We start from the raw sequence: 26,055 nt of genomic DNA, 5'->3' as shown, positions 1-26,055 counted from the left end.
TATTGAATGTTGTTTAAAGAAAAGGTGATGTAACACAGTGGTGAACATGCCCTTTTGCAACTACTTTGGCACGTGTAGCAGCCATGAAATTGCAAGTAAATTTTTTTTTGCACATCAAATATCTTGTCTTTGTAGTGCATTCAATTGAATATGGGTTGAAAAGGATTTGCAAATCATTGTATTCTGTTTACATTTACATCTAACACAATTTCCCAACTCATATGGAAACGGGGTTCGTAATACTGCACAACTCAATTATTATTTTGTATTCTCATTTCCTTGTTTCAATATACACTTGTGTTGTTTTTTTGTTCTTATTACTTTTTGCAAATTGTCTTTGAGTATCTTTAAAATGCATTATTTAAATAAAGCTAATTGGTACTATTATCATTAGAAATTAATTAGTAATAATTAAGAAAAGTACACGGCAGCACGGTGGACAAGGGTTATTGCATGTTAAACGTTCAATCCCAGGCTCAGGGGATAGGTTGATTGGCAACACTAAATTGGCCCTAGTGTGTGAATGTGGTCTGTCTATCTGTCTTGGCCCTGTGATGAGGTGGTGACTTGTCCAGAGTCTACACCGCCTTCCGCCGGAATCCAGCTGAGAAAAGCTCCAGAACCCTCCGTGACCCCGAAAGGGACAAGCGGTAGAAAATGGCTGGATGGATGTGTGAAGTACAGTGCTAACACGATTATAAGATGACCCTGATTACAAAATAACATCTATCCATCCATCCATTCTCTACCGCTTATTCCCTTTTGGGGTTGCGGGGACGCTGGCGCCTATCTCAGCAACAATGGGCGGAAGGCGGTGTACACCCTGGACAAGTCGCCACCTCATCACAGGGCCAACACAGATAGACAGACAACATTCACACTCATATTCACACACTAGGGCCAATTTAGTGTGCCATCTATTGTTCGGGATTTGTAAATTATAAAAATAACGAAATTATTGAAAAGTTTAATCAAAGTAGTCACAGTTTATAAATTCAATTATGATGTATTACTACTTGAAACTATGTCTGATATATGCCCATTTTCACTCAAGAGAGCCAAAGTCCACAAGTTTTTTGGGCTATGACAGGGGTCGGGAACCTTTTTGGCTGAGAGAGCCAAGAATCCAAATATTTTAAAATGTATTTCCCTAAGAGCCATATAATGTTTTTTTTTAACACTGAACACAACTAAACGCGTGCATTTTTAAGTAAGACCAACATTTCCAGAGTATAATAAGTTTCTAATTCTTTGTAATAACATTGTTATTCTGAAGCTAACTGTGGAAGGGGTGTGGCCTGCGGGCCTGCAGCAAAGCAGGATGTTGCCAGGACCGGCCTCGAAATCAGCGACAGGTGCGTAGAAGGCCCACCTGGGCCTTGTTATCTAATCACCTGTCGCTCTTTTATAAGCAGCAGCCAGGAGGAGAGACAGGGTTGGGGCTGGAGCCAGAGCGCGAGTGAGGACGAAAGAGAAAAAGACAATTGCTGGAAAGCAACTGAGAGAAAAATTAAATAAAACAGTATTGTAACCCTAAAACAGGCTCTTGGTGGTCTGAAGAACCCCCAGGAGGGCAAGCCCCACACTAACCAATAATAAATAAATTACTTCTTACCATTAATGCAACTTCTTGAACATAAAAAAGCATGAGAATGTTTTATATTATGAACGTTATTTTCAACACTGTGATTACAAGTGGAATTATTAATTAAGCAATGTCAGCTCAGATTTATCCGAGAGCCAGATGCAGTCATCAAAAGAGCCACATCTGGCTCTAGAGCCATAGGTTCCCTACCCCTGGGCTATGAGCTTTCTGCTGATTAATTAGTACGAGCAAAAACTTGCGTCACAAGCCTCCCAACAACTAATCAGCACAGAGAATGTCACAGTGTACCCTGTAAGATCGAGCAAAACATAACATTGTTTTTCCAACCATGGGTCAAAACAAAGTGAGTTTAAAGGCCTACTGAAATGAGATTCTGTTATTTAAACGGGGATAGCAGGTCCATTCTATGTGTCATACTTGATCATTTCGCTATATTGCCGTATTTTTGCTAAAAGGATTTAGTAGAAAACATTGACGATAAAGTTCGCAACTTTTGGTCGCTAATAAAATAGCCTAGCCTTTACCGGAAGTAGCAGATGTGACGTCACCGGTGTGAGGGTTCCTCACATCCTCACGTTGTTTACAATCGTGAAAGCGACAATTTCCCCATTAAATTGAGCGAGGATGAAAGATTCGTGGATGAAGAAATATAGAGTGAAGGACTAGAAAAAAAAAGGCGATTGCAGTGGGAGCGATTCGGATGTTTTTAGACACATTTACTAGGATAATTCTGGGAAATCCCTTATCTTTCTATTGTGTTGCTACTGTTTTAGTGAGTTAAATAGTACCTGAAAGTCAGAGGGTTGTGGCCACGAGTGTGTTGATGCCAGAGTCTCTGAGGGAAGTCACGGCAGCTGCAGCAGGACAGAAACTCCGCTGATCTCCGGTAAGAGCCAACTTATTACCACAATTTTCTCACCGAAAACTGCCGGTTGACATGTAGTCGGGATCCATGTTCGCTTGACCGCTCTGTTCCATAGTAAAGCTTCACCTCCCGGAATTTTAAACAAGGAAACGCCGTGTGTTTGTGTGGCTAAAGGCTAAAGCTTCCCAACTCCATCTTTCTACTTTGACTTCTCCATTATTAATTGAACAAATTGCAAAAGATTCAGCAACACAGATGTCCAGAATACTGTTTAATCATGCCATTAAAGCAGACTACTTATGGCTTGGATCGGGCTGGAAAATAATGTCCGCTACAACCCGAGACGTCAAACCCTCGCGTCATCATACCGCGACGTTTTCAACAGGATATTTCGCGGGAAATTTAAAATTGCAATTTAGTAAACTAAAAAGGCCGTATTGGCATGTGTTGCAATGTTAATATTTCATCATTGATATATAAACTATCAGACTGCGTGGTCTGTAGTAGTGGGTTTCAGTAGGCCTATAAAGGCCTACTGAAATGAGATTTTCCTATTTAAACGGAGATAGCAGGTCCATTCTATGTGTCATACTTGATAATTTCACGATATTGCCATATTTTTGCTGAAAGGATTTAGTACAGAACATCCACGATAAAGTTCGCAACTGTCGGTGTTAAGAGAAAAGCCCTGCCTTTACCGGAAGTCGCAGACGATGACGTCACATGTTTGATGGCTCCTCACATATTCACATTGTTTTTAATGGGAGCCTCCAACAAAAAGTGCTATTCGGACCGAGAAAACGACAATTTCCGCATTAATTTGAGCGAGGCTGAAAGATTTGTGTTTGAGGATATTGATAGCGACGGACTAGAAAAATAAAAAATGAGTTAAAAAATAAAAAAACGCGATAGCATTGGGACGGATTCCGATGTTTTTAGAGATATTTACTAGGATAATTCTGGGAAATCCCTTATCTTTCTATTGTGTTGCTCGTGTTTTAGTGAGTTTAATATTACCTGATAGTCGGAAGGGTGTCTCCACGGGTGTCTTGACGCGCAGTGTCTCAGGGGAGTCGACGGCAGCTATGGACGGCACAAGCCCCACTTTTTCTCCGGTAAGAACTGACTTTTAAACCACAATTTTCTCACCGAAACCTGCTGGTTGACATTCGGTTGGAATCCATGTCTGCTTGACCGCGCTCTGATCCATTGTAAATTTTAACCTCCGGGAATTTTAAACAAGGAATCACCGTGTGTTAGTGTGGCTAAAGGCTAAAGCTTCTCAACTCCATCTTTCTACTGTGACTTCTCCAATATTAATTGAACATATTGCAAAAGATTCAGCAACACAGATGTCCAAAATACTGTACAATTATGCCGTTAAAGCAGACGACATTTAGCTGTGTGTGTACGTAGCGCTTATACTTCCTAAAAACCCGTGACGTCTTGCGTACACGTCATCATTACACGACGTTTTCAAGACGAAATTGTAATTTAGTAAACGATAAAAGCCATATTGTTAATATTTCATCATTGATGTATAAACTAACAGACTGTGTGGTGGGTAGTAGTGGGTTTCAGTATTCCTTTAAAGGATAGTGCTTAGAAGAAGTAGATTATAGTCACAAAATTACGAAAGAAACTTTCAAATAACAGAGGGCTGCATGTAGTGGTCCTGGCGAAGGAGTACGTGCTAATTTTGTAAAGAGAATCAATACTGAATGTATTAACACTCAAACAGTACAATATTCATTTGCACAAGTATGGATACTATAACCCTATCTAGGGCTGGACAATTGATCTGAAGTGGATTTTGATTATTATAAACAAGTAAAAACGACTAAAACCCTTGGATGCCCATCCTACTAATACCGACACTTCCACGAATGGGGTCAAAAATGACCCTAATTCAAATCAATGTGTTTTTGCAATAACTGGGTTATTATTCTTCAAAACCTTTTAAATCAAAGAGGTATAGTAATTTCATATTCCAAGTATTTCTCAAACATCTTTGACATGAGGTCATTTTAATTTAAATTTATGTTTTCATTAATATTAAGGAATTGCCGTGTTTATCACCACTCACTCTTTCACAAGTGGGGTCAAAAATTACCCCAAGCAGTTCCAATGAACTCTTCTATGAACGATTAATTCTTAACTCTCAACTGTCCCGCTAACACATCTGATGTAACATTAACTGTCAACACAGTCCCGCTTACACATCTGTCGTCAGCATACTTGCCAACTTTGAGACCTCTGATTTCGGGAGGAGGGGGGTGGCCCGTGGGGGGGTGTGGTCGGGGGTGGGGCGGAGTATATTTACAGCTAGAATTCACCAAGTCAAGTATTTCATATATCCATCCATCCATTGTCTACCGCTTATTACCTTATGGGGTCACGAGGGGCGCTGGCGCTTATCTCAGCTACAATCGGACGGAAGGCGGGGTACACCCTGGACAAGTCGCCAACTCATCGCAGGGCCAACACAGAATAAAGAAATAAATAATTGACTTTCAGTGAATTCTAGCTATAAATATATATATATATATATATATCCATCCATCCATTTTCTACCGCTTATTCCCTTTTGGGGTCGCGAGGGGCGCTGGCGCCTATCTCAGCTACAATCGGACGGAAGGCGGGGTACACCCTGGACAAGTCGCCACCTCATCGCTGGGCCAACACAGATAGACAGACAACATCCACACTCACATTCACACACTAGGGCCAATTTAGTGTTGCCAATCAACCTATCCCCAGGTGCATGTCTTTGGAAGTGGGAGGAAGCCGGAGTACCCGGAGGGAACCCACGCAGTCACGGGGAGAACATGCAAACTCCACACAGAAAGATCCCGAGCCTGGATTTGAACCCAGGACTGCAGGAACTTCGTATTGTGAGGCAGACGCACTAACCCCTCTGCCACCGTGAAGCCCATATATATATATATATATATATATATATATATATATATATATATATATATAAGAAATACTTGAATTTCAGTGTTCATTTATTTACACATATACACACACATAACAGTCATCTACTCATTGTTGAGTTAAGGGATGAATTGTCCATCCTTGTTCTATTCTCTGTCACTATTTTTCTAACCATGCTGAACACCTTCTCTGATGATGCATTGCTGTGTGGCACGCACAAAAGTGCTTTCATCAAATGCACTAAAGTCTGGAATCTTCCATCTCTCCCAAGCATGGGCCTAAAACCGGTCAATCTTTGCTACTTGAGGAAGATCTTCCCTGCCAAGCACTTGGTAGTCCTCTACTTCTTCCCGGAAGCTATCCAGGTCCAATCGCAGCTGCTGCTTGGAACTTACAAGCGTATTTCTTCATCTTACTCGTCGTCGGCGTCGCCACGGCTGTATCTTCCTCGTTCTTCTGCTTCGTCTCCTTGTTGTGTGCGCAGTTTTGCACTGCACTCTCTAAAAGCCATAGATGTTATTGTCACATATGCATGTACAGTAGATGGCAGTATTGTCCTGTTGACGAGTGTCACAACATTGCTGTTTATGTCAGACGAACTGCTTTACGGTCGACGAAAACGTGACTGCTGTTGTTGTTTGTTGTTACCGCGCTGGGAGGATGTTAATGAAATTGCCTAACAGTAAAAACCCACATAAGAAAACAAGAATTCGCCCTTGATCATTCTACAGTTATAACGTCATTGGGCAGTAACGCTGTTTATATTGTGGGAAAGCGGACGTGAAAACAGACTGTCCTCCCTCAGGTCCGCATGGAGCTGGAGGGGGCGTGGCCTCCAGCTCCGCCTGAATTTCGGGAGAAAATTTGTCCCGGGAGGAATTTCGGGAGTCTCCCGGAAAATCTGGGAGGGGTTGGCAAGTATGGACATCAGCAGTCTAACCACCCAGAACAGGTAAAGATTTGTCAGTGTTTTAAAAGTACACGATTGATATGTACAGTGGGTTAGTGTGTGTGTGTATACGCACCTTGATGAGGTCTTCTTTGGACTTAAACTCGGACACGATGTGGTTCTTCCCGCTTTTGAAATGCGTCAATGAGACATGAAGGCGATCAGATGCCAGAATGTGGGCATCAGCAGGAAGCATCTCTTCAATCCCTTCCCTGCAAAGAGGCAGACATTTTTAGTCCAACACTTTTAAGTCTGTCTGCTCCAGTTGTTGTAAGACATCATCTGGTGTGTGGTTACCGCAGCTTGAGCAAGACATTGTATCCTGGGGTGACGGCCCCAAATCTCTGTTGTCTCACATCAGTAGCTAAATTATACGTAAAGTCTTTGCAGTGCTGAAAGAGAAACATGTCACAAGGTAACACAATATAAAATAACAGGCACTATTAGAAATGTTGGTGAACAAATAACTGTGATTTATTAAGACAAAAAAATGTTGCTACATATTAGATGCGTGGTTTGCGGTCTCATCCGCGGAGTCAGCGGATAAACCGCGGGTCGGGCGGGTGACATGACGAAAAAATAGATTTTAATTAGATTCGGGCGGGTGACGGTTGAACCATCCGGAAATATTTTATATGCATGGTTCTGGGATCGGAATCCTTTACCATTCAAAGAGCCATTTAAGACCCGTGTCACAAAGCGAAGAAGACAATAGGAGACGCTAATACTCTCTAGTATGACTGCCGGCAGTCACCCAGATAATAAGTATTAGGGCATGCTATGAAGCCATTGGCTTTGTCGCTTTCAACAACATGTTCGAAACGTTTGTCAGTCCAGCAACATGTTGTGTGTGGCTTCCGCAGCAACACGCACACGACTGCAAGGCATACTGGGTGACACAGAGTACACTAATGGTTGTGATATAAACAATTTTAACACTCTTAGTAATATGCGCCACGCTGTGAAGCCACACCAAACAAGATTGACAAACACATTTCAGGAGACCATCCTCCCAGTAACACAACATAAACGCAACACAACAAATACCCAGAATCCTTTGTATCCATGACCCTTCCTGACTATTTTATACACCCCGCTAGCAGCAACAACCCCCCCCCCCGCCCCACGTGCGTCGGTAAGGTGGGCAGGGTTGGGGGCGCGAGGGTGTAAAATATATTCAGGGTGAGTCACAGATACAAAGGATTCTGGGTATTTGTTGTGTTGCGTTTATGTTGTGTTACTGTGAGGATGTTCTCCCAAAATGTGTTTGTCAATCCTGTTTGGTGTGGCTTCACAGCGTGGCGCAGATTAGTAAGCGTGTTAAAATTGTTTATATCACAAGCATCAGTGTACTCTGTATCACCCAGTATGCCTTTCAATCTTGTACGTGTGATTGCGGAAGCTGCACACAACATGTTGCCGGACTAACAATCGGTTTGTACTTTACTAGCAGACATGGATCCCAACCGAATGTCAACCAGCAGGTTTCAGTGAGAAAATTGTGGTTAAAAAGTCGCCATTTACCGGATATCAGCTGAGCTTGTGCCGTCCGTACAGCTGCCGTCGACTCCCCTGAGACATTGGCGTCAAGACACCCGTAGACGTACACCTCTGACTATCAGGTAATATTAAACTCACCAAAACACTAGCAACACAATAGAAAGATAAGGGATTTCCCAGAATTATCCCAGTAAATGTGTTTAAAAACATCGGAATCCGGCCCAATGCAATCGCGTTTTTTGATTTTTTAACTCGTTTTTTATTTTTTATTTTTCTAGTCCGTCGCTATCAATATCCCCAAACACGAATCTTTCATCCTCGCTCAAATTAATGCGGGAATTGTCGTTTTCTCGGTCTGAATAGCACTTTTTGTTGGAGGCTCCCTTTAAAAACAATGTGAATATGTGAGGAGCCATCAAACATGTGACGTCATTGTCTGCGACTTCCGGTAGAGGCAGGGCTTTTCTCTTAACACCGACAGTTGCAAACTTTATCGTGGATGTACTCTACTAAATCCTTTCAGCAAGAATATGGCAATACCGTGAAATTATCAAGTATGACACATAAAATGGACCTGCTATCCCCGTTTAAATAAGAAAATCTCATTTCAGCAGGCCTTTGAGACAACATATTTAACATCCATCCATGTTCTACCGCTTATTCCCTTTGGGGTCGCTGGTGCCTATCTCAGCTACAATCGGGCGGAAGGCGGTGTACACCCTGGACAAGTCGCCACCTCATCGCAGGGCCAACACAAATAGACAGACACCATTCACACTCACATTCACACACTAGGGCCAATTTAGTCTTGCCAATCAATCTATTTCCTTATTTCTCACAATTAGAAGTTAAAGTTTGGGGCGGTTTAGCTCGGTTGGTAGAGTGGCCGGGCCAGCAACTTGAGGGTTGCAGGTTCGATTCCCGCTTCCGCCATCCTAGTCACTGCCGTTGTGTCCTTGGGCAAGACACTTTACCCACCTGCTCCCAGTGCCACCCACACTGGTTTGAATGTAACTTAGATATTGGGTTTCACTACGTAAAAGCGCTTTGAGTCACTAGAGAAAAAGCGCTATATAAATATAATTCACTTCACTTCACAAATGTCATAAAGCATTTTTCACAAGCCAGAGGAAATACTCGATTTGATTGGTTTTAGTAATTGCCAATCATGGCTGCCTCGTGCCCACCCAGAGGAGACATATTCGCACACGGCGTACAGTCAGACGTCATTGTCGTTAGCAATGTCAAAAGAATGAGGGTAGTTTACATAGGCTTGAACGAGAAACGCATGAATTATCTTCAAATACCCTTCTCTTCGACTTTCTTTCCTCACATTAGCCGGGTGTCAACTCCATTTAGCTGCACAGTCAGCTGATATGCTTCTGACAGGCGATTTAGATGTACGTTTTCTTTTTTTGAAAATGAAGCAATGAGGAACATTTTTATGATGTTTTTCAAACTTATTATAGGGGTCGGGAACATTTTTGGCTGAGAGAGCCATTAAAGCCAAATATTTTAAAGTGTATTACCGTGAGAGGCATATAATGTTTTTTAACACTGAAAAAAAAAAATATGTATGCATTTTTAAGTAAGACCAACATTTTTAGAGTATCCATCCATCCATTTTCTATCGCTTATTCCCTTTAAAGGTCGCAGGGGGCGCTGGCGCCTATCTCAGCTACAATCGGGCGGAAGGCGGGGTACACCCTGGACAAGTCGCCACCTCATCGCAGGGCCAACACAGATAGACAGACAACATTCACACTCACATTCACACACTAGGGCCAATTTAGTGTTGCCAATCAACCTATCCCCAGGTGCTTATCTTTGGAAGTGGGAGGAAGCCGGAGTACCCGGAGGGAACCCACGCATTCACGGGGAGAACATGCAAACTCCACACAGAAAGATCCCGAGCCTGGATTTGAACCCAGGACTGCAGGACCTTCGTATTGTGAGGCAGACGTACTAACCCCTCTTCCACCGTGAAGCCCCCATTTTTAGAGTATAATAAGTCTTATTTTTGTTTTATAACATTTTTATTCTGAAGCTAACAAATAACAAATAAAATACTTCATACCATTGATGCGACTTCTTGAACAGGTGTGGTAGAAAACGAATGGATGGATTAAAATGCATGAGAATGTTTTATATTTTCAACATTATTTTTAATACTGATTACCAGCGGAATTAGAGAAAAAAATGTGTCTGAGGGCCGGTTTACCTGATTTTTAGGAACACTAATACAAAAACTCACAATAATGTCTGATTGAATGCTAAAAAAGTTATGAGAGACTGTCTTAAAAAAACAGAATGGTATTTTATATATTTTTTTACTGAACGAGACACCTAGAATGTACATGAAAATAAAGCTTGTGGGATTTACAATATAAACCATGAACGATAAAACACTGAATATTGACAACATATGAACGTCACACCACCTCTCGATCGACATATTTTACAATCAAACAATGCAACAAACACAGCGAAATATGAAAGTGAAGGGTAAGAAAAAAAAAAAACAATTACAATCTGATACATCACTAAGCTTTAGAACTTTTTTGTAAAAATGTCTTTCCGCGTCTGTCCATGACACCCGCATTTCAGGTTGACTGCTCTGGAAACACTCTGTGGAAACGCTCAGCTGAGCTGCCATGACTTAGATTACCACAGTAACAAATTAGATTAGCATAGTAACTAATTAGATTACCATAGTAACTAGTGTATCATGCAAAACAGCAGATTTCAACCATTGAAATACTTTGTATCGTTCAAAACTCACGGTAATTTGAAAACATCACTGCACACCATAATGGCAGCTATAATTTCCATACTGATGATCTAAAAAAATGATTTGGAAATGTCCGGCGGGATTTCAGGTAGCAGCATTTCAAACGTACTTGCACCAGTAAAATCCCAATCTGTCTTTCACCAACACTGGTACCTGGTATCCCCCCCAAGTCCCCGAAAGCTAAAGCAAAACTATTGCCAGCTTGAGCGGCTCCATAAACAGACTGGTCTCACCATCCAAATTAAATGCATGAAACCCATAATCTATTTTTACAAGGACTTCATCACCCAAACTAAAAGACTATTGCTCCAGCCCAGTGGTTCTCAAATGGGGGTACGCGTACCCCTGGGGGTACTTGAAGGTATGCCAAGGGGTACGTGAGATTTTTAAAAATGTTCTAAAAATAGCAACAATTCAAAAATCCTTCATAAGTATATTTATTGAATAATACTTCAACAAAATATGAATATAAATTCATAAACTGTGGACATGTTCCATAAATATTGAAAATTTCTTTTTTTTTGAAGAAATGTTTAGAATTAAGTTCATGAATCCAGATGGAACTCTATTACAATCCCCAAAGAGGGCACTTTAAGTTGATGATTACTTCTATGTGTAGAAATCTTTATTTACAATTGAATCACGTGTTTATTTTTTCAACAAGTTTTTAGTTATTGTTATATCTTTTTTTCCAAATAGTTCAAGAAAGATCAGTACAAATGAGCAATTTTTTGAACTATTATACAATTTAATACATTTTCTAAAAATAGGAACAATTCAACAATCCTTCCTAAATATATTTATTGAATAATACTTCAACAAATTATGAATGTAAAATCATAAACTGTGAAAAATATATTCAGCGTTGACAGCTAGATTTTTTGTGCACATGTTCCATAAATAATGATGTTAAAGATGTAATTTTTGTGAAAAAATGTTTAGAATTAAGTTAATGAATAGGGATTGATCTCTATTACAATCCCCAAAGAGGGCACTTTAAGTTGATGATTACTTCTATGTGTAGAAATCTTTATTTATAATTGAATCACTTGTTTATTTTTCCACAAGTTTTTAGTTATTTTTATATATTTTCTTCCAAATAGTTCAAGAAAGACCACTACAAATGAGCAATTTTTTGAACTATTATACAATTCAATACATTTTCTAAAAATAGCAACAATTCAACAACCCTTTCTAAATATATTTATTGAATAATACTTCAACAAAATATGAATATAAAATCATAAACTGTGAAAAAATATATTCAGTGTTGACAGCTAGATTTTTTGTGCACATTTTCCATAAATAATGATGTTAAAGATGTAATTTTTGTGAAGAATTTTTTAGAATTAAGTTAATGAATCCAGATGGATCTCTATTACAATCCCCAAAGAGGGCACTTTAAGTTGATGATTACTTCTATGTGTAGAAATATTTATTCATAATTGAATCACTTGTTTATTTTTCCACAAGTTTTTAGTTATTTTTATATATTTTCTTCCAAATAGTTCAAGAAAGACCACTACAAATGAGCAATTTTTTGAACTATTATACAATTTAATACATTTTCTAAAAATAGCAACAATTCAACAACCCTTTCTAAAAATATTTATTGAATAATACTTCTACAAAATATGAATATAAAATCATAAACTGTGAAAAATATATTCACTGTTGACAGCTAGATTTTTTGTGCACATGTTTCATAAATATTGATGTTAGAGATTTCATTTTTGTGAAGAAATGTTTAGAATTAAGTTCATGAATCCAGATGGATCTCTATTACAATCCCCAAAGAGGGCACTTTAAGTTGATGATTACTTCTATGTGTAGAAATCTTTATTTATAATTGAAACACTTGTTTATTTTTCTTTCCAATTTTTAGTTATTTTTATATATTTTTTTCAAAATAGTTCAAGAAAGACCACTACAAATGAGCAGTATTTTGTACTATTATACCATTTAATAAATCAAAAACAGATGACATAGTGCTGTATTTTACTTCTTTATGTATTTTTTTCAACCAAAAATGCTTTGCTTTGATTAGGGGGTACTTGAATTAAAAAAAAAAATTCACACTGAAAAAAGGTTGAGAAGCATTTAAGTCTCACTTTAAAACTCATTTGTATACTCTATATATACTATGTACTATGTACTATGTATACTCTATGTATACTCTAGCCTTTAAATAGACTCCCTTTTTAGACCAGTTGATCTGCCGTTTCTTTTCTTTTTCTCCTATGTCCCACTCTCCCTTGTGGAGGGGGTCCGGTCTGATCCGATGGCCATGTACTGCTTGCCTGTGTATCGGCTGGGGACATCTCTGCGCTGCTGATCCGCCTCCGCTTGGGATGGTTTCCTGCTGGCTCCGCTGTGAACGGGACTCTCGCTGCTGTGTTGGATCCGCTTTGGACTGGACTCTCGCGACTGTGTTGGATCCATTATGGATTGAACTTTCACAGTATCATGTTAGACGCGCTCGACATCCATTGCTTTCCTCCTCTCCAAGGTTCTCATAGTCATCATTGTCACCGACGTCCCACTGGGTGTGAGTTTTCCTTGCCCTTATGTGGGCCTACCAAGGATGTCGTAGTGGTTTGTGCAGCCCTTTGAGACACTAGTGATTTAGGGCTATATAAGTAAACATTGATTGAACCACTGCTCCAGCCTAATCACTTTCAACAATGGGTCACACTGAGGCGCTATTGTCATTATTTTACAACATTTTCTAAACTCAGGACTGCCTACACCCCCACTTGTACTCAGCTGACACCTGCAACTCCATAATACTCTTTTTTTTCATGAAAAAATTACACAAGACCCAACTGGTCCATAACTCTGCTGCCCGGATCATAACCAAACCCCCCCCATTCCTTCACATCAAACCCAACCTGCAAAAACTTCACTGGCTCTGGATCAGGCAAATAATTAGGTACAAAGTCCTCTATATACCTTCAAGGACATCTACATCTTCACCCCTCCTTATTTGTTTGTCTGACCTCCTCCACATCGTTCCTCCAGCACACTTACTCAGATACTCCTCTTCCATCCATCCCGCCTCATCACCATGGGCAGCAGAGCTTTCGGTCACTCTGCTCCCAAACTTTGGGATTCTCTCTTATCTGACATCTGCAATATTGACTCACTTCCTACTTTCAAATCAAGACTCAAAACCCACCTGTTTAAAATTGCTTACTCACTATAACTGCCTCTACCATACAGGTGGGGGAAATAATCGATTTTGAAGGTCTACTGAAATGAGATTTTCTTATTTAAACGGGATAGCAGGTCCGTTCTATGTGTCATACTAGATCATTTCGCGATATTGCCATATTTTTGCTGAAAGGATTTAGTAGAGAACATCCACAATAAAGTTCGCAACTTTTGGTGCTGATAAAAAAGCCTTGCCTTTACCGGAAGTCGCAGACGATGACATCACAAGGGTGAGGGCTCTTCACGTCCTCACATTGTTTATAATGGGAGCCTCCAGCAGCAAGAACTATTCGGACCGAGAAAACATCAATTTCCCCATTAATTTGAGCAAGGATGAAAGATTTGTGGATGACGATATTGATAGCGAAGGACTAGAAAGATAAATAAATAAATAAAGTTAAAAAAAAAAAGGCATTTGGGACGGATTCAGATGTTTTTAGACACATTTACTAGGATAATTCTGGGAAATCCCCTTATCTTTCTATTGTGTTGCTAGTGTTTTAGTGAGATTAAATAGTACCTGATAGTCGGAGGGGTGTGTCCACGGGTGTCTTGAGGCCAGTGTCTGAGGGAAGTCGACAGCAGCTGCATGTAAGCTCAGCTGTTCTCTCTGGTAAGAGGCGACTTTTTACCACAATTTTCTCACCGAAACCTGCCGGTTGACAAGTGGTCGGGAACCATGTTCGCTTGACCGCTCTGATCCATAGTAAAGCTTCACCTCCGGGAATTTTAAACAAGGAATCACAGTGTGTTTGTGTGGCTAAAGGCTAACGCTTCCCAACTCCATCTTTCTACTTTGACTTCTCCATTATTAATTGAACAAATTGCAAAAGATTCAGCAACACAGAAGTCCAAGATACTGTGTAATTGCGCGATGAAAAGAGACGACTTTTAGTCGCAAATGGTGCTGCGCAAATATGTCCTCTACAGTCCGTGATGTCACGCGCACGTGTCATCATTACGCAACATTTTCAACAAGAAACGCCGCGGGAAATTTGAAATTGCAATCTAGTACACTAAACCGGCCGTATTGGCATGTGTTGCAATGTTAATATTTCATCATTGATATATAAACTATCAGACTGCGTGGTCGGTAGTAGTGGGTTTCAGTAGGCCTTTAAGATGCATCGCAATTCAGACATGAACCATAATAAAATCGAATAGTAAATGTGAATCGTCGATATTTATTGTAAGTAAAGTAATGCAGACAGTTCTTAAATTTGGCTGACTGCAACGAGCCATCTCACCAAGAGACCCAACCAGCTCCTTTATTTTAGAGCACTTATGTTCCAGTTTTGCACACTTCCATTAATTTAACAAATGTAATGGGAAATCATTTAACAGTTTTTTTACTATAAATGCACAATTTTTAAAAGTTGCAAGTGATAAACCCTTATTTAGTGAAATAAAAAATTTAAAACTGCTAGGAGTGTAACAGTACACAAAAATGTCGGTTTGCTACGTACCTCGGTTTAGAGGTCACGGTTCGGTTCATTTGTGGTACAGTAAGAAAACAACAAAATATAAATTTTTGGGTTATTTATTTACTAAATTTGTAAACAATGGCTTTATCCAAGTGGAGGAGTTCACGTACCTAGGAGTCTTGTTCACGAGTGGGGGAAGAGTGGATCGTGAGATCGACAGGCGGATCGGTGCGGCGTCTTCAGTAATGCGGACGTTGTACCGATCTGTTGTGGTGAAGAAGGAGCTGAGCCGGAAGGCAAAGCTCTCAATTTACCGATCGATCTACGTTCCCATCCTCACCTATGGTCATGAGCTTTGGGTCATGACCGAAAGGATAAGATCACGGGTACAAGCGACCGAAATGAGTTTCCTCCGCCGTGTGGCGGGGCTCTCCCTTAGAGATAGGGTGAGAAGCTCTGCCATCCGGGAGGAACTCAAAGTAAAGCCACTGCTCCTTCACATCGAGAGGAACCAGATGAGGTGGCTCGGGCATCTGGTCAGGATGCCACCCGAACGCCTCCCGAGGGAGGTGTTTAGGGCACGTCCAACCGGTAGGAGGCCACGGGGAAGACCCAGGACACGTTGGGAAGACTATGTCTCCCGGCTGGCCTGGGAACGCCTCGGGATCCCCCGGGAAGAGCTAGACGAAGTGGCTGGGGAGAGGGAAGTCTGGGCTTCCCTGCTTAGGCTGCTGCCCCCGCGACCCGACCTCGGATAAGCGGAAGAAGATGGATGGATGGATGGATGGATGGATGGGCTTTATCCTTTTAACATTGGGAACACTAAAATCATTATGCCCACATTAATCCACTTTTGCCACATTTCAGCATAGCAGTGATTAAAAATCCCTCATTGACATAATCATTAGACATTTATAAAAAATAAAAAAAAAAGAACAATAGTGTCACGGTGGGAGAGGGGTTAGTGCGTCTGCCTCACAATACGAAGGTCCTGCAGTCCTGGGTTCAAATCCAGGCTCGGGATCTTTCTGTGTGGAGTTTGCATGTTCTCCCCGTGAATGCGTGGGTTCCCTCCGGGTACTCCGGCTTCCTCCCACTTCCAAAGACATGCACCTGGGGATAGGTTGATTGGCAACACTAAATTGGCCCTAGTGCGTGAATGTGAGTGTGAATGTTGTCTGTATATCTGTGTTGGTCCTGCGATGAGGTGGCGACTTGTCCAGGGTGTACCCCACCTTCCGCCCGATTGTAGCTGAGATAGGCACCAGCGCCCCCCGCGACCACGAAAGGGAATAAGCGGTAGAAAATGGATGGATGGATGGATGGATAGTGTCACAGTGGCTTACTCTTGCATCGCATCTCATAAGCTTAACAACACACTGTGTACAATGTTTTCACAAAGATAAAATAAGTCATATTTTTGGTTCGTTTAATAATTAAAACAAACTTACATTATTGCAATCAGTTGATAAAACATTGTCCTTTACAATTATAAAAGCTTTTTTTTTTTTTAAATCTACTACTCTGCTAGCATGTCAGCAGACTGGGGTAGATCCTGCTGAAATCCTATGTATTGAATGAATACAGAATCGTTTTGAATCTGAAAAATCTCGTTTTTGAATCGAGAATCGCGTTGAATCGAAAAAATCCATTTTGAATCGTGACCCCAAGAATCGATATTGATTCGAATCGTGGGACACCCAAAGATTCGCAGCCCTAATACGTATACAGTGTAAATCAAACAATGATGGAGGTTTTTTCAAAGAACATTATTGTAGCAATAGAGCAAAAATGTTATTAGCTCCGTTGATAGCTCACTTTCACTAGCATTTATTTACGAGATGAAATGCATCAATCTTCTTCCGCTTATCCGAGTTCGGGTCGCGGGGGCAACAGCCTAAGCAGGAAAGCCCAGACTTCCCTCTCCCCAGCTACTTCATTTAGCTCCCTCCCGGGGGATCCCGAGGCGTTCCCAAGGCAACCGGGTGACATAGTCTTCCCAACGTGTCCTGGGTTTTCTCTGTGGCCTCCTACCGGTCGGACGTGCCCCAAACACCTCCGTTTGGGTGGCATCCTGACCAGATGCCCGAACCACCTCATCTGGCTCCTCTCGATGTGGAGGAGCAGCGGCTTTACTTTGAGTTCCTCCCGGATGACAGAGCTTCTCACCCTATCTCTAAGGCCGCTTATACCCGTGATCTTGTCCTCTCGGTCATAACCTGAAGCTTAAAGTAAAGTTAAAGTACCAATGATTGTCACACACACACAAGGTGTGGCGAAATTATTCTCTGCATTTGACCCATCACCCTTGATCACCCCCTGGGAGGTGAGGGGAGCAGTGGGCAGCAGCGGTGCCGCGCCCGGGAATCACTTATGGTGATTTAACCCCCAATTCCGAACCCTTAACGCTGAGTGCCAAGCAGGGAGGTAATGGGTCCCATTTTTATAGTCTTTGGTATGACTCGGCCGGGGTTTGAACTCACAACCTACCGATCTCAGGGCGGACACTCTACCCACTAGGCCACTGAGTAGGTGAGGAAGGGAACATAGATTAACCGGTAAATTGAGAGCTTTGCCTTCCGGCTCAGCTCCTTCTTCACCACAACTGATCGATACAGCGTCCGCATTACTGAAGACGCCGCACCGATCCACTCTTCCCTCACTCATGAACAAGACTCCTAGGTACTTGAACTCCTCCACTTTGGGGCAAAATCAATGCATTAAAAAATAAAAACGTGTGCTTGTCTCAAATAAGGATTTCGAATGATGGACGCAATTCCAAAAACAATGCAGTTCCCCTTTAGGATGTTTAATTTAAATGTAGCCTGTTTTGCTCATGAATTGTACAAACCCCGTTTCCAAATGAGTTGGGAAATTGTGTTAGATGTAAATATAAACGGAATACAATGATTTGCAAATCCTTTTCAACCCATTTTCAGTTGAATGCACTACAAAGACATGATATTTGATGTTCAAACTCATAAACTTTATTTTTTTTTTTGCAAAAAAAAAAAAACTTAGAATTTCATGGCTGCAACACGTGCCAAAGTAGTTTTTAAAGGGCATGTTCACCACTGTGTTACATCACCTTTTCTTTTAACAACACTCAATAAATGTTTGGGAACTGAGGAAACTAATTGTTGAAGCTTTGAAAGTGGATTTTTTTCCCATTCTTGTTTTATGTAGAGCTTCAGTCGTTCGACAGTCCGGGGTCTCCGCTGTTGTATTTTACGCTTCATAATGCGCCACACATTTTCGATAGGAGACAGGTCTGGACTGCAGGCGGGCCAGGAAAGTACCCGCACTCTTTTACTACGACACCACCCTGTTGTAACACGTGGCTTGGCATTGTCTTGCTGAAATAAGCAGGGGCGTCCATGATAACGTTGCTTGGATGACAACATATGTTGCTCCAAAACCTGTATGTACCTTTCAGCATTAATGGTGCCTTCACAGATGTGTAAGTTACCCATGCCTTGGGCACTAATACACCCCCATACCATCACAGATGCTGGCTTTTGAACTTTGCGCCTATAACAATCCGGATGGTTATTTTCCTCTGTTCCGGAAGACACCGCGCCCACAGTTTCCAAATATAATTTGAAATGTGGACTCGTCAGACCACAGAACACTTTTCCACTTTGCATCAGTCCATCTCAGATGAGCTCTGGCCCAGCAAAGCCAGCGGCGTTCCTTGGTGTTGTTGATAAATGGTTTTTTCTTTGCATAGCAGAGTTTTAACTTGCATTTAGAGATGTAGCAACCAACTGTAGTTACTGACAGTGGTTTTATGAAGTGTTCCTGAGCCCATGTGGTGATATCCTTTACACACTGATGGCGGTTTTTGATGCAGTACCGCCTGAGGGATCAACGGTCCGTAATATCATCGCTTACGTGCAGTGATTTCTCCAGATTCCCTGAACATTTTGACGATTTTACGGACCGTAGATGGTAAAATCCCTAAATTCCTTGCAATAGCCCGTCGAGAAATGTTGTTTTAAAACTGTTCGACAATTTGCTTACAAATTGGTGACCCTCGCCCCATCCTTGTTTGTGAATTTCTTAGCATTTCATGGAAGCTGCTTTTATACCCAATCATGGCACCCACCTGTTCCCAATTAGCCTGCCCACCTGTGGGATGTTCCATATAAGTGTTTGATGAGCATTCCTCAACTGTATCAGTATTTATTGCCACCTTTCCCAACTTCTTTGTCACGTGTTGCTGGCATCAAATTCTAAAGTTAATGATTATTTGCACACAAAAAAAGTTTATCGGTTTGAACATCAAATATGTTGTCTTTGTAGCATATTCAACTGAATATGGGTTGAAAATGATTTGCAAATCATTGTATTCCGTTTATATTTACATTTAACACAATTTCCCAACTCATATGGAAACGGGCATTGTAATAGTTTGTGGCGTACCTTTGGACCACTTTATCGTGTGTTCTTCATCATAAAATGCCACGCTAAGGGGGGGCCAAACACTATTGCTTCGGGCCCCCAAAGTGCCAGAAACGGCCCTGATTAATGGGCTTTTGAACAAGGACAATAATTAAAGAGAATAACAGAAAAGTATATACCTTGACTTTGTCAGGAGCGGTGAGCATAACAGCAGCTACTAGAGCCCCAGCTGAGGTCCCAGCACAGGCTCTGAGGGAGGCCAGCAGCTTGTCGCCATGGCGCAGGAAGGCTTCCACAGCTCCCAGGTGGTAGATGCCCAGAAACCCGCAAGCAGCGAATGACAAATTCACCGCGGTCATCCTCAATTATTCTTGACGATCTCCTCACAAAGTGTCAAGTGAAAAACATAGCATAATCATTGTGAACGTTAATGAGCAACGAATGTATTTGTTAAAGCGTAAATAGTTCATATAAATAGCAAGTACAACCCCAAAAAAAGCCCAAACTTGTTTTGTTTATATGTTGAGCAGCAAAACCTTTCGAAAGGCAACCGGTTTCAAGCTCTCATGACGTCACTCAGGAAGACAGCAACCGGAAGTACGTCTAACTATTCCGAATTTTCAAAGTAAGACACTCCACAACAAGTAACACATATGATTCTCCTTCGTTTCAACACAGTAGGCCAAAAAGCGGAGTAAGAATGAGTAAAACTCATTCAATTATTTCCATTTTTCTCCCCAGCCAATTCGTTACCATGAATTGATTAACGTGGACCCCGACTTAAACAAGTTGAAAAACTTATTCGGGTGTCACCATTTAGTGGTCAATTGTACGGAATATGTACTGAACTGTGCAATCTACTAATAAAAGTATCAATCAATCAATCGTTGGTCCATTCCCGAGAGATCCCGAGGCGTTTCCAGGCCAGCAGGATACGTGGTTTCAGCCGTCATTCAAAAAAGTCAAACCGGAAGAACGTCGAACGCTATTTCCAATTTCACAATTAAACACTCCACAACAAGTAACACATAAGATTCTCCTTCGTTTCAACACAGTAGGCCAAAAAATGAGTTAGAAGGGGGAAAGCTATTTTAGTTAAGTATACATCCATCCAAATAAACTCTCAAAGCTCAACAAAATTTACTAAATATTGATATAAAAAATATATACAACCCCCGTTTCCATATAAGTTGGAAAATTGTGTTAGATGTAAATATAAACAGAATACAATGATTTGCAAATTATTTTCAACTCATATTCAGTTGAATATGCTACAAAGACAACATGTTTGATATTCAAACTGATAAACTTTTTTTTTTTTGGCAAATAATCATTAACTTTAGAATTTGAAGCCAGCAACACGTGACAAAGAAGTTGGTAAAGGTGGCAATAAATACTGATAAAGTTGAGGAATGCTCATCAAACACTTATATGGAACATCCCACAGGTGTGCAGACTAATTGGGAACAGGTGGGTGCCATGATTGGGTATAAAAGCAGCTTCCATGAAATGCTAAGTAATTCACAAACAAGGATGGGGCGAGGGTCACCACTTTGTAAGGACATTGTTGAACAGTTTTAGAACAACATTTCTCAACCAGCTATTGCAAGGAATTTAGGGATTTTACCATCTGCGGTCTGTAAAATCATCAAAAGGTTCAGAGAATCTGGAGAAATCACTGCACGTAAGCCATGATATTATGGACCTTTGATCCCTGAGGCGGTACTTCATAAAAAACCGACATCAGTGTGTAAAGGATATCACATCATGGGCTCAGGAACACTTCATAAAACCACTGTCACTAATTACAGTTGGTCGCTACATCTCTAAGTGCAAGTTAAAACTCCACTATGCAAAGCCAAACACATTTATCAACATTATCCTGAAACGCCGCCGGTTTGGCTGGGCCCGAGCTCACCTAAGATGGACTGATGCAAAGTGGAAAAGTGTTCTGTGGTCTGACGAGTACACATTTCAAATTATATTTGGAAACAGAGGACGTGGTCTCCTCCAGAACAAAGAGGAAAATAATCATTCGGGTTGTTATAGGCGCAAAGATGAAAAGCCAGCATCTGTGATGGTATGGGGGTGTATTAGTGCCCAAGGCATGGGTAACTTACACATCTGTGAAGGCACCATTAATGCTGAAAGGTACATACAGGTTTTGGAGCAACATATGTTTTCATCCAAGCAACGTTATCATGGACGCCCCTGCTTATTTCAGCAAGACAAGTGTTACAACAGCGTGGCTTCGTTAAAAAAGTGTGCGGGTACTTTCCTTCCCCGCCTGCAGTCCGGACCTGTCCCTCATCAAAAATGTGTGGCACATTATGAAGCGTAAAATACGACAGCGGTGACCCCGGACTGTTGAACGACTGAAGCTCTACATAAAACAAGAATGGGAATGAATTCCACTTTCAAAGCTTCAACAATTAGTTTTCTCAGTTCCCAAACGTTTATTGAGTGTTGTTAAAAGAAAAGGTGATGTAACACAGTGGTGAACATGCCCTTTCCCAACTACTTTGGCACATGTTGCAGCCATGAAATTCCAAGTTAATTATTGTTTGCTAAAAAAAATAAAGTTTATGAGTTTGAACATCAAACATCTTGTCTTTGTAGTGCATTCAATTGAATATGGGTTGAAAAGGATTTGCAAATTATTGTATTCCGTTTATATTTACATATAACACAATTTCCCAACCCATATGGAAACGGAGTTTGTATCATAAGAGTGTAAAATTCCATTTTATCCCATCCATCCATCCATTTACTACCGCTTATTCCCTTTGGGGTCGCGGGGGGCGCTGGTGCCTATCCCAGCTACAATCGGGCGGAAGGCGGCATACACCCTGGACAAGTCGCCACATTATCGCAGGGCCAACACAGAGAGACACCATTCACACTAACATTCACACACCAGGGCCAATTTAGTGTTGCAGGTGCATGTCTTTGGAAGTGGGAGGAAGCCAGAGTACCTGGAGGGAACCCACGCAGTCACGGGGAGAACATGCAAACTACACACAGCAAGATCCCGAGCCCGGGATTGAACCTAGGACTACTCAGGACCTTCGTATTGTGAGGCAGACGCACTTACCCCTCTGCCACCGTGAAGCCCTCCATTTTATCCCATTTTAAATATTGTTCATGATCGCTTTTGTATTTGCCTCTGAACCTTTCAAAATAAGCCCAAATCTGCACGGTAAATAAACAGTACCCCAATGGGGCTTACAGCAGTGGTTCTCAAACTTTTTTCAGTGATGTACCCCCTGTGAACATTTTTTTAATTCAAGTACCCCCTAATCAGAGCAAAGCATTTTTGGTTGAAAAAAAAAGAGATAAAGAAGTAAAATACAGCACTATGTCATCAGTTTCTGATTTATTAAATTGTATAACAGGGCAAAATATTGCTCATTTGTAGTGGTTTTTCCTGAATTCAAGAATAGTTAACTATTCAAAATAGTTAACTATTTGGAAAAAAACATATAAAAATAACTAAAAACTTGTTAAAAAATAAACAAGTGATTCAATTATAAATAAAGATTTCTACACTTAGAAGTAATCATCAACTTAAAGTGCCCTCTTTGGGGATTGCAATAGAGATCCATCTGGATTCATGAACTTGATTCTAAACATTTCTTCACAAAAAATACATCTTTAACATCAATATTTATGGAACATGTCCACAAAAAAAATCTAGCTGTCAACACTGAATATTGCATTGTTGTATTAACTTACATTCATATTTTGTTGGAGTATTATTCAATAAATATATTCATAAACGATTTTTGAATTGTTGTTATTTTTAGAATATTTAAAAAAAATCTCACGTACCCCTTGGCATACCTTCAAGTACCCCCAGGGGTGCACCTACCCCCATTTGAGAACCACTGCACTATACTAAGAACCCCATGAATATGGTCCAAAATGGTATGACTTTTATAAGCAATATTGTAGGAAAAACAGGTCCATTTTGTGGTTGTATGTCTCCAAAAAGACAAGCATCATGGTCTATACCCCTTTCAACTGCATACGCAAGGGTTAAATAAATAAAATGATAAATGGGTTGTACTTGTATAGTGCTTTTCTACCTTCAAGGTACTCAAAGCGCTTTGACACTACTTCCACATTTACCCATTCACACACACATTAACACACTGATGGAGGGAGCTGCCATGCAAGGCGCCTACCAGCACCCATCAGGACTAAGGGTGAAGTGTCTTGCTCAGGACACAACGGACGTGAGGAGGTTGGTACTAGGTGGGATTTGAACCAGGGACCCTCGGGTTGCGCACGGCAACTCTCCCACTGCGCCACGCCGTCCCTATTATGAACAGATACCTCGAAGCACTCGTTTTAAAATCGTAATGCTTAATCGAAGCATGCTTGTAGTGAGTCCCTGCAAAAGGCAGCGAGTAATAAATCCAATCCAATCCAATCCACTTTATTTATATAGCACATTATGCTCCACCAGGGCTTCACGGTGGCAGAGGGGTTAGTGCGTCTGCCTCACAATACGAAGTTCCTGCAGTCCTGGGTTCAAATCCAGCCTCGCGATCTTTCTATGTGGAGTTTGCATGTTCTCCCCGTGAATGCGTGGGTTCCCTCCCGGTACTCCGGCTTCCTCCCACTTCCAAAGACATGCACCTGGGGATAGGTTGATTGGCAACACTAAATTGGCCCTAGTGTGTGAATGTGAGTGTGAATGTTGTCCGTCTATCTGTGTTGGCCCTGCGATGAGGTGGCGACTTGTCCAGGGTGTACCCTGCCTTCCGCCCGATCGTAGCTGAGATAGGCGCCAGCGCCCCCGCGACCCCGAAAGGGAATAAGCGGTAGAAAATGGATGGATGGATGAATTTAAACAACAATAACGTTTCCAAAGTGCTGCACAAAAACAATCCATCCATCCATCCATCCATCATCTTCCGCTTATCCGAGGTCGGGTCGCGGGGGCAGCAGCCTAAGCAGGGAAGCCCAGACTTCCCTATCTCCAGCCACTTCGTCTAGCTCTTCCCGGGGGATCCCGAGGCGTTCCCAGGCCAGCCGGGAGACATAGTCTTCCCAACGTGTCCTGGGTCTTCCCCGTGGCCTCCTACCAGCTGGACGTGCCCTAAACACATCCCTAGGGAGGCGTTCGGGTGGCATCCTGACCAGATGCCCGAACCACCTCATCTGGCTCCTCTCGATGTGGAGGAGCAGCGGCTTTACTTTGAGTTCCTCCCGGATGGCAGAGCTTCTCACCCTATCTCTAAGGGAGAGCCCCGCCACCCGGCGGAGGAAACTCATTTCGGCCGCTTGTACCCGTGATCTTATCCTTTCGGTCATGACCCAAAGCTCATGACCATAGGTGAGGATGGGAACGTAGATCGACCGGTAAATTGAGAGCTTTGCCTTCCGGCTCAGCTCCTTCTTCACCACAACGGATCGATACAACGTCCGCATTACTGAAGACGCCGCACCGATCCGCCTGTCGATCTCACGATCCACTCTTCCCCCACTCGTGAACAAGACTCCTAGGTACTTGAACTCCTCCACTTGGGGCAGGGTCTCCTCCCCAACCCGGAGATTGCACTCCACCCTTTTCCGGGCGAGAACCATGGACTCGGACTTGGAGGTGCTGATTCTCATTCCGGTCGCTTCACACTCGGCTGCGAACCGATCCAGTGAGAGCTGAAGATCCCGGTCAGATGAAGCCATCAGGACTACATCATCTGCAAAAAGCAGAGACCTAATCCCGTGGCCACCAAACCGGAACCCTTCAACGCCTTGGCTGCGCCTAGAAATTCTGTCCATAAAAGTTATGAACAGAATCGGTGACAAAGGACAGCCTTGGCGGAGTCCAACCCTCACTGGAAACGTGTCCGACTTACTGCCAGCAATGCGGACCAAGCTCTGACACTGATCATACAGGGAGCGGACTGCCACAATAAGACAGTCCGATACCCCATACTCTCTGAGCACTCCCCACAGGACTTCCCGAGGGACACGGTCGAATGCCTTCTCCAAGTCCACAAACCACATGTAGACTGGTTGGGCAAACTCCCATGCACCCTCAAGAACCCTGCCGAGAGTATAGAGCTGGTCCACAGTTCCACGACCAGGACGAAAACCACACTGTTCCTCCTGAATCCGAGGTTCGACTATCCGGCGAAGCCTCCTCTCAAGTACACCTGAATAAACCTTACCGGGAAGGCTGAGGAGTGTGATCCCACGATAGTTGGAACACACCCTCCGGTCCCCCTTCTTAAAGAGAGGAACCACCACCCCGGTCTGCCAATCCAGAGGTACCGCCCCCGATGTCCACGCGATGCTGCAGAGTCTTGTCAACCAAGACAGCCCCACAGCATCCAGAGCCTTAAGGAACTC

The 26,055-nt window shown here is 42.1% G+C and overlaps 1 protein-coding gene across 8 annotated transcripts in view; it reads right to left on the bottom strand.

The window, feature by feature from the left end:
• Nucleotides 1–20,298, bottom strand: part of pnpla4 (patatin-like phospholipase domain containing 4) — a 28,277-nt gene extending 7,979 nt beyond the window's left edge. For 2 of the 8 annotated variants that reach the window (XM_061904755.1, XM_061904754.1), the window contains exons 1-4: nt 19,872–20,298; nt 6,658–6,752; nt 6,437–6,572; nt 5,828–5,911 (exon numbers count right to left, since the gene is read on the bottom strand). In XM_061904755.1, the coding sequence (XP_061760739.1) occupies nt 5,828–5,911; nt 6,437–6,572; nt 6,658–6,752; nt 19,872–20,051 (495 nt within the window). In that variant the 5' untranslated portion in view covers nt 20,052–20,298. The remainder of the gene's footprint in view (nt 1–5,827; nt 5,912–6,436; nt 6,573–6,657; nt 6,753–19,871) is intronic. The other 6 variants (XM_061904756.1, XM_061904758.1, XM_061904752.1 and 3 more) reach the window with 5 other exon arrangements.
• Nucleotides 20,299–26,055: the final 5,757 nt, after the last annotated feature.

The sequence above is a fragment of the Nerophis ophidion genome, linkage group LG06 (genome assembly GCF_033978795.1).
Source record: "Nerophis ophidion isolate RoL-2023_Sa linkage group LG06, RoL_Noph_v1.0, whole genome shotgun sequence".
Taxonomy (NCBI): domain Eukaryota; kingdom Metazoa; phylum Chordata; class Actinopteri; order Syngnathiformes; family Syngnathidae; genus Nerophis; species Nerophis ophidion.
The sequence above is the reverse complement of the archived record's forward strand: the minus strand, read 5'-3'. Positions and strand labels throughout refer to the sequence as shown.